Raw genomic sequence first — 9,178 nt, 5'->3', positions numbered from 1 at the left:
TTAAAATGAAAGAATTATAGGCAGCTAGTGGGGCATTCCCCATTGTATCTCAAATCTGATTTGCCACACTTGCTTTGCTATCAAGCCCACTCTATCTAAAAATATAACCATTTCATCTCGAGACTCCACAATACCATCTAAAATCCTTGTTCTACCATCTTCTATTGAGAGAACCAGTCTTCCTATGAAGATTTGCACAGAAAAATGTCTTTAAAACCCAAGGGCAATTTGGCAAGATTTGGGGTATTTTAGTAATTCTCCCTAATATTCATAACCTTTGAATAAAATTTCAAATACACAAGGCTTTGATTTTCCATTGATTTTCTCAACTCCACAAGACATCCCTTTGCATATACATTCGCTTTGTCCTTTCGATCAGCAAGTAAACCCCTTGTTGAGCAAAGGTAGCATCAATGTTCAATTCTGTGATGAAGCAACTCCAGTAAAAGGAGTATTTCTATGAACGCCACAATGTGGAACAAGAGAAGCCTTTGAATGGCTTAAAAACATCCAACCCAATTAAAATGTAACAGCACTGCCATCCAATTTACTTTACAAGAAAAATTAGTAGTGCAAATCGGTAAAAATACAGAGTGCCTGCACAAAGTTGTGGCAAGGCACTGTGGCTCAATTGATTTCTAACAAGAATTCTTACCGCTTCAAAACTTGGATCAACCTCCTATTGATACAACAGGGTAAATGAGATACTTTATGGGCAGGAATGTCCTGCGACAGTCTTAACATTTCTTTCAAGCCTTTCAATGGTAAAAGGCAAAATTGATGCCAACTGGCTTGCTAGCTGCAGTGGCAAATCAAGTCTTCTTTGCCTTCGATCTCACAGATCTGGGGGGCCTTACTACAGTGCCAAAAATTATCAACCCCACTGGAATGAGCGAACCCGCATAGTACAAGCTACTGAATGACTGCAGTGTTTGACGAAGATCTAAGACCTGCACATACCCAAGGGCACAAATGGTTGGAATAAGCCCTTAAAAGCTGCTAGTTGCACTCACATAAATACACAGGATACAGCCAAAATTCGTACAATAAAACCAATGCAGGCATAATTCAGCTCAAAAGCTGCGTAGAACAAGCTAATGGCCCAGAATATCTTCTTCAAAAACCATGAACCCTCTGGAATTGCTTGCTGCCACCGATAAATCACTGCATACACAACAAACTCCCTGAGCTACGTCATGATAATGACTTGCAAAAATATTCCTCAAGTAAACAAACAAATTACCTCGGGATCCAGCAATCATGAGGGCACTGTTGATGAAGAACAGTATATACCCAGCATACAAACCCTGAGAAAGTGTGCTTTTGTTAGAAGCCATAAATCAATAATCAACTTATCCAAGCAAATCACCACAAAATATCGAAACTTTCAAACATACATGCCACACCGCACTAACTATCTGGGTTGCCAGAAGCTCAAAAAATCCACCTTTCCTCCCTTTCCTGCTGACTCTTTCATACACATCTGGGCTACAATCAAGGTTAACAAGGTTGGCTATTTGAAACAATTTCTCAAACGAAAACACTTCTCTGCAGGATACAGACTCGGAGCCATGTGCTGACATGAATGTTCCAAACAAGAGGCAAAACTGCACTGCTTTCAGCAAGCTCAACTCCAAGTATGTCCACATTCATGGCACGATTCCACTTAGGCTTAGATGGTTCCGACTCGGACCAACCACCAAACCCAAGGCCGGAAATGATAACTGCGGTTTCAGAGATGGACCAAATAAAATAATATTTCCAGCGTACTGAAAAGCCCACGAGCCATTGATAGCCCCAGCGCTTCCAAAAGCCCCACTCAGTGTACTGGGGTTCAAAAATTCTTGAAACAGGAAAACGTGGAGCCAAATATGTGTGAAATCCCATGCACAGAAGAGCTTGGAGAAACGCTCTAAGGGCTCCACCATAGGGAGACGGAGGCTTCTGAGATGAACTCCAAAGCTGAACAAGTAACAACAATTGCAAGATTTACAAGCTCAGAATATATGAGAGCAGATAAATCTAAACAATTCTTGGTGGTCCTCAGAAAAACACAACGTTACCCCTTTATCAGCTGTCCAATCCAGGTAATCTTGAATTTCATACACGGGACCAGCCAAGTGCGTGCCACAACAAAAACAGTAACCCACAAACTCATCCACAGAAGGAAGAAGTATTAGTCTGTTCTTCTTTTGAGCTGGTCGCAGATCCTCCTCTTTCAACATGCCATCTTGATAATTGATTGCAGCAGAGATGACCTTCAAAGTCAAAACCATGAGAGCACCTGAAAGGAAAAAGAAAAACGCATACTAGCAGCCTTAAGATGCAGATTCACGTCATCAAATGCAGCCAAAATACAGGTAACTGGCCTATAACCCTTCCTACAATGTCAATTAACTCATTGTTATCTGTTACCAGCTCAACAATCCACACACATTCAACAAAAGCTTCATTTTTTAATCTGCAATGCCTTGCAGTTCAGAAAAATAGAGTCTTTATATTAATGGTAAAACATTATTTTTGGGCGTCATCATAAAAAGAAAAAACCTTCTCCAGTGCTACCAGTTAAGGAACACATCCTTCCAAGGGTCGCACTACTTAACCCTGTTCGTTACTAATAGCATGCTGCCGGTTCCATACCTTTAGGAGGTGATATTCCCAATTTTTCCATCCTTCGCTATTCCATCTCAAGACCATTGCAAGCATTGCTGAAGCACAAGCTCGTCATCAACAAGGTTGCATCCGTACGCATGGAAAGGTAACATACGACCTTTTTTTATCAAAAACAAAAAAATGAACCCTTTGTCCAACGCAAGTGTACGAATTGGGATTACGAGGGTTCTTGTGGGATAAGGGAGTTATGTGGCTCACAATATGAAGTGCAGAGTTCTCTGGTTATTAGCAGAGAGCATTGCAAGGTGCCAATTTTGAAATGTGCATCCTGCAAGCCATTGCATGTCTTTCGTGTTTCTCTCCGTTCCTCACACATCTCTCGCAAGTTCACGTAGAAAAATCAGTGCCTCCTTAGACAAGTTTTCTCCTGGATGTGCTCCCTCATGCTGCACAAACCCACCCACGTCAAGAGATTTTAAGGTTTAGATCCTTCAGCCCCTCCGTGATTAAACCTGCAAAACTCTAATCCGATTCTTTAGCAGACCCTGCCTTTATGCATACATGCCAATGCCTATCATCGCCAAACAACAAATTCTAGCAATATTAGCCATCACACTCGTGCAGGTGGAGTCGAAGTATCTCGAGAATTTGAGCATTGTGGTCGTGGATTCTGGGTATTTTCCGGTTGGGCATCCTTGTACCACTACCTCAACTGGGGTGACAAACAAGAAAGAAACTTATCATCATCCATACCTGCATTAAACACACAAACATCTAATCTTAATATTGATTGCCTATGAGAGCCGATTGTTTTCAAGGCCTGAGTTGACACCACAGATTTATGAGAAAGAGCTTTTGGCGGTTATCCATGCTCTTACTCAGTAACGACATTACCTACTCGGAGTCGATTTTACAGTCTTCACTGATCATCAGAGTTTACGCTACTTCTTGTCATAAAAGTAGCTAGACGCGGTGGGCTAACATCTTGTCACAGTTTTACTTCCAGATTGTCCATGTTCAGGGACAGAAGAACTTGGTGGCAGATGCTTTGTCCCGGAAGCCGTTAGTCTTGGCTATTTCCGCGATGCATCATAGAATCTTCGAGGACATGGTTGATCAGTATGCCACAGATCCAGATTTTTCGGATGTATATAGAATGGGGAGGTAGTAGGGATATTCCATATGGGATGGCTACTTGATGAAGAAAACGATGTTGTGCATTACACAACCATTGCGGGAAAAGGTTCTAACTGAATGCCATTGTCCACCTTTTACGGGTCACCGCGGCATTGACACCACCTTGAAAGGTGTGGAGCGTTACTTCTTTTGGCCGAGACTCAAGAAGGATGTGAACGACTTTGTACGCAGTTGCTTGGTATGCCAGAAGGTCAAGTTTGACAAGCATAAAGCACAGGGATTGTTACAGCCTTTACCCATTCCCACCCGCCCCTAGGAAAGTATTGCTATGGATTTCATTTTTGATCTCTGAAACATAGAGTGGGCATGATGGCATTTGGACTGTCATCGATAGATTTAGCAAGCAAGCTCACTTCGTTCCAGTGAAGAAAACAGTCAAGTCGGATCATTTAGCGAGATTGTTCATTTCATAGATTTTCAGATTACATGGCATGCCTGAGACAATAGTCTCTGACAAAGATCCCCGATTCACGATTTGTTTTGGAAGGCTATTTGAGTGAACATTGGCATGCAGTTGCAGTTCTCGTCATCTTTCCACCCGCAGACAGATGGGCAATCTGAGATTGCAAATTTAGTCGTACTGGATTTATTGAAGTCTTATATTTCTGATCAAAAGACTCGATGGGAAAAAAATTTGCGCTTGGTGGAATTTGCCTACAATAACACGATCCACTCTTCGACGAAGAAGGCGCCATTTGAGATTATCCTAAGGTTCCACCCTCCTTAGCATGAAAGATAAATTTTTTGAAGCCGACCAGTACACGAGGGACTTGGACATTACTTTTGCCAAGGTTCGGGAGGCTCTAGCGAAATCTCAAGAGAGACACAAGAAGGTAGCAGATTGACACCGTCGCGATTTGAAATTAAAGGAAGACGAAACGCACGTCTAAGAAAGAAAAAGGGAAAGGAGCGGCTTTTTCCAAAGCTCAGCATGAGATACTATGGACCTTTCCAGATAAAAGAAAAGTTAAATGATGTCTCCTTTAGACTGAACATGCCCGATACTTGGAAGATTCAAAATGCTTTTCATGTGAGTCTCTGCAAGCCTTTTAAAGGCGATGTGCCCGATGATGGAGAGCCAGATGAGCAACTCGAAGTGGAGAAAATCGAGGAGATACTCGTTCCATAACAGATAATGGCACACGAGGATAGAAAGATTAAAGGTAAAGCAACTAGGCGGTTCTTGGTTAAATTCTAGAACTATCTTGCATTGGATGAGAAGTGGATGGAGGAGGACCTAGCAGAATACTGTCAGCCCAGCAGTATCCTTGAAACCCAAAGGGACATCAGTGACTCTATATCAAAATCGGGGTGATCCGTTGACAAAGGAGCGGAGTGACTCTCCTCTTGTGCAAGCCCGCTGCACTAGATTCACCCATGCTGAAATAGGGATTCTATCGGAGTAGACTATGCTAAACTGAATGCTTCAAGGTAAAGTTCCAAAATCTGAGGAGTATCTACTGTATGACGTTATGAACTGGAATTCCCGACAATGAAAATGAAAATGACTGATTTGTACTTGACTTCTGTGAGTTGTGTTGAGGCTATTCTCTTGTGTATGAGATTATGAAGTATGTCATGCCTCACATAATATTTTGTAGTCTCATAAATCTCTATAAACATGATTGCAATAAGGATTAGTTAATCGGGCATATATGAGGTCCCCACTGGATCTAGATGCGATTACTAAATACGTTGTCAATTAATCATGATCTGAGATTTGGAATGAATTTGAATGTGATTTGTCATGTGATGTCTTGTGATGTCCTGTAATGTCCGGTGATATGACTCTCGGTTGGTACATGTGCTGGATGTGTTGTGTCTAGTGCGTCGGTACTAACAGTCAATGTCTACTAAGACAGTTTATGGCCTCTGTCTGTTTTGCAGACGTAATCGAGGGCGATTACAATTCTTTCAAGAGGGGGGTATGTCACAAACTGATGACGTGACAGCCTCTAGGACCCTGCAATGCGCCGATAGGCTGACGTGACAGTCTCGGAAAAGGCGCCGGAAATTGCACTGACACGTGGCAGTTGTACGGACGCCACAATTTCCGCTGATTGCTGCTGACGTGGCAGAATGTACGGAAGTCCGTAATTCATGCTGGTTGATTTTTGGCAGATTTTGAAGCCAAGCTTTTGGGAATAATTGCTTTTGAGTTAGTAAGCTTTTGAGTTAGAGATTTTTGGGGCTCTGCTTTTGGGCATCCCTTGTACCAATAAATAAGTGGGCTAGGCCTTATTACTCAGAGCATCTGGACGCAGAGTCTGAGAGTGAGCGCCTGCTGACTCTCTTGTACTTTGAACACAGATTAATAAAAAAAGAAATAGCGAAAGGGACGTCACTCTTTGGGGACAATATCTCTGGGTACGGAACTACGTTGGGCCGTGTCGTCTTTGTGAACTGTTTTGAAGTGAATCTCTGTTGTGTCGAGGTAAAATCTTGACTTGGGGTGTCCAAGTTTGTTACAGGGGCCACAGTCTTTGGGGCCAATGCATTTTGGGGACGAAGCTTCCCCATCACTTTCCAGCATCAGTTTGAGGCACCCCAATGGCAGAAGAGCACTCCGTCAAATAAGATTCAAGTGCGAGACCACGTGAGGCTTTTGCACCCGAGGCACCGCTTCTACATCAGTAGTCCGACTCAAGAGTAATCTGAGTCTGGTGATGTTCTTTTCTGAAATTTGCTAGTTGTCCTTGAACGTTCCCTCTCCCGTGTGAGAGCAGTTAAGTAGAGGGCTTCGGCCTCTTCTCAGAGGATTCCGGTACAGAATCTAAAAAAAGCCCACACTCTCAGATGAGGCTAAGACTCTTCCAAGTCGAGAGCTTTTGCTCTCGAGGTTCAGTAAGGGAGAGGATTCTCCTGAGTACCACCATGATCAGGATTCACGACGGAGTGTGGGTATCAAGCCTCACCTTCCAGTTTGTGTGCTAGTATATTTAAGAGGGGGGACCAACCCATCTTGTGGTTCCACTGTGATGTCAATATGTTCTCTATTCTCTTTCCTCTTCCAATCTAAGAGTCCGTTTCTATATTCCTGGAGTACCAAAATTCAGTTCTGCCTCCGTTTTGTGACATTTTATCTTTGTGATGATGACGCTGTAGTGCATTGGAACAAGAATATAAATGCATTGACTTTAAAGAGAGTTGCATATTTGTAAGCGGAGGTACCTGTGCAATCCATGCCTCCCTCTTTCCATGCATCTCCACTCATGTAGTAAACATGGCTGCAAGACACAGTCAAATAGTACGATTTGATCAAGTTGGAAGAGCTCACAACAACAAACCGAAAGGAGAATAATAACACCAGTTATGTTAAACTGCGTGCACATGCACAAATTGAACACCTTTCAGTTATTGCAAATGGAAAAGCAAGACCATGGGCATCAACAAATACGGTTTGATTAAAACAACAACTATTGTCAAACACCGAAGTCCAGCATCTTACTAGGACCAAATTCATTAACCCTCCGATTTCTATACAAATCATATTTCTGACTTTAAAGGAAATTCAAAGCAACCACTTTAATCTTGCATCTCAACATTTCGTGCAGATGCTTACAATCTAATATCAGCATGATTTTATGGGCAGGTCTAAGAAATAGATACCCATCTAAACTGAAGATGCAATACCACAAAATCCTCTATTGCTACTGACAAAAGTGCTCATTAACATTTACAGCATGAGCTTCTTCAATTTTGTGGCTGTGGGGATTGTGTTCATACGTGCAATGAATTGTACAAATTGCATACCAACAGATGAGAAAGCTGAAAGCACCAATGAAAGTGATGGATCCACAGTGGCGGTGGAAGAGAAGCATACTGATGTAGCCTATGAGTATGGGAACAAGGAAGTGAAAATTGGCGTCCCATCCAAAGGCGTGGTGGGAGAGAAAGCAGCCAGTGAAGGCAGAGTACAAATGTCGGAGACGAGCCCCAGGAACAAATCGCCATAGCCAGCTGCAGGGAATTGAAGCGAGGAAGGCCAGGAGGAAGCGGAGGACAGGAATAGAGACGCCAATTGCTGCGGCGAGGTCCTCCATGGCCCCCTCGATGGGAGCGAGAAGATCTATACGAGAGCTTTAGGAGTAGGGGGGAGAGAGAGAGAGAGAGAGAGAGAGAGGACCTTAAATTATTGACGTGCTAACATTGCCCCGACAAAACAAAAATAGTCGTGACATCAAATACAAAGAGCACATTCAAAAGTTTATTCCAAAAAAAAAATAGCGTAAAGGATTACTATCCCCTTATGAAAAAACGACCTTTTAAAAATAAGAATGCAGCATTGCTGCGAGATATGCTAAGAGCTGCATCCCGCTGAGGCCCTACAACGCATAGAGCGCAAGCATGTTGTGCATCATGGATGGTCACGCTATTTCTCAACGAGTACAAGGGAGACATACAGCGTGTCGGCAAAGCATTCTATGCGCTGCAAAATTTCTCTACTTCTACAAAATTTTGTTGGTGTAGGCTCTAACCTTCTCTACTAGCTTGGAGAAGGAGATGGAGCTCTCGCACTTTGCACTTCACACAATGAGAGTGTGTGTGTGAGTGTGTGTGGGAGAGTATACACCCCCCAAGCATGCCCCTAGCTTCCTTGGTCGACCCCCCCTTGTAGCTCAAGCTTGAAGCTCATTAGACCCCTGCAAAACTAGCCAATCACATGCAGGGTGCATTACAAGCAACAAGGGTAGTCTTGGGACAAGTGTCCCCCTTTCCCCTTTGAGAGAGAGGACTTGATAAATGCAAAAACAATTAATTAAATCTACTAAATTATCATAGGATCCCTTGGAAAGCCAACCAATAGGCTTTAGGCACACCATGAGGGCAATATGGGAAGGAGCTTGACAAGTGTCCTTTTTGCTTTCTTTGTACCAAGCTTGCCTTGTGTGAGGGTGTGTGTGTTCTCTCTCTAGCCCCCTCTTGGAGGGCTCGCCCCCTCCTTGTAGGGATAGTTGTTTACTTTTGCACACCTTACCCTCAAGCACCTTAGTCAGCAAGCATGAGAAAGCACTTCAAACTTGGGTAGTGTTCCCACAAGCACCTCGAGCTCCCTAGTCGGCAAGCATGTCAAGCACCTCAGTCATCAAGCATGACAAGCACCTTAAGCTTGGGTTGGGTTCCCACCTCAAGCTCAACCCTATCTTACCTAAGGTCAAAGGACTTTTACACTAACCTATGGAGGTCTTTAATGAAGCTAACCCTAAGATCTTTAAGCTCCATTAGCATTGCTCTTTGATAGACCATCTCCCGTTCGGACCCATTATCTTTGGTCCCGTACTGAGATGCATCTAAAGCACATACCTATATTCTAACCCTTGTTCCCGTTTATTCTCCCACATTATATGATCAAATTAATATGAGAAAT

General features: G+C 43.1%; 1 protein-coding gene across 2 annotated transcripts; it reads right to left on the bottom strand.

The window, feature by feature from the left end:
• Nucleotides 1–496: 496 nt before the first annotated feature.
• LOC147440451 (lysophospholipid acyltransferase 2-like) lies at nucleotides 497–7,942 on the bottom strand. 2 transcript variants are annotated; one of them, XM_086530187.1, is made up of 8 exons: nucleotides 7,564–7,942; nucleotides 6,982–7,037; nucleotides 2,064–2,284; nucleotides 1,560–1,962; nucleotides 1,398–1,483; nucleotides 1,244–1,307; nucleotides 1,046–1,164; nucleotides 497–950 (listed from the first exon to the last, which is right to left on the bottom strand). In XM_086530187.1, exons 1-8 carry the CDS (start codon nucleotides 7,851–7,853, stop codon nucleotides 813–815), a joined length of 1,377 nt encoding a protein of 458 aa, XP_086386313.1. In that variant the 5' UTR covers nucleotides 7,854–7,942; the 3' UTR covers nucleotides 497–812. The 2 variants fall into 2 exon arrangements, with proteins under 2 accessions (XP_086386313.1, XP_086386314.1); XM_086530188.1 differs by having other exon boundaries at nucleotides 7,634–7,901.
• Between the last annotated feature and the right edge of the window lie 1,236 nt (nucleotides 7,943–9,178).

Source organism: Adiantum capillus-veneris, chromosome 15 (genome assembly GCF_014529385.1).
Source record: "Adiantum capillus-veneris isolate H3 chromosome 15, ASM1452938v2, whole genome shotgun sequence".
Classification (NCBI taxonomy): domain Eukaryota; kingdom Viridiplantae; phylum Streptophyta; class Polypodiopsida; order Polypodiales; family Pteridaceae; genus Adiantum; species Adiantum capillus-veneris.
The sequence above is the reverse complement of the archived record's forward strand: the minus strand, read 5'-3'. Positions and strand labels throughout refer to the sequence as shown.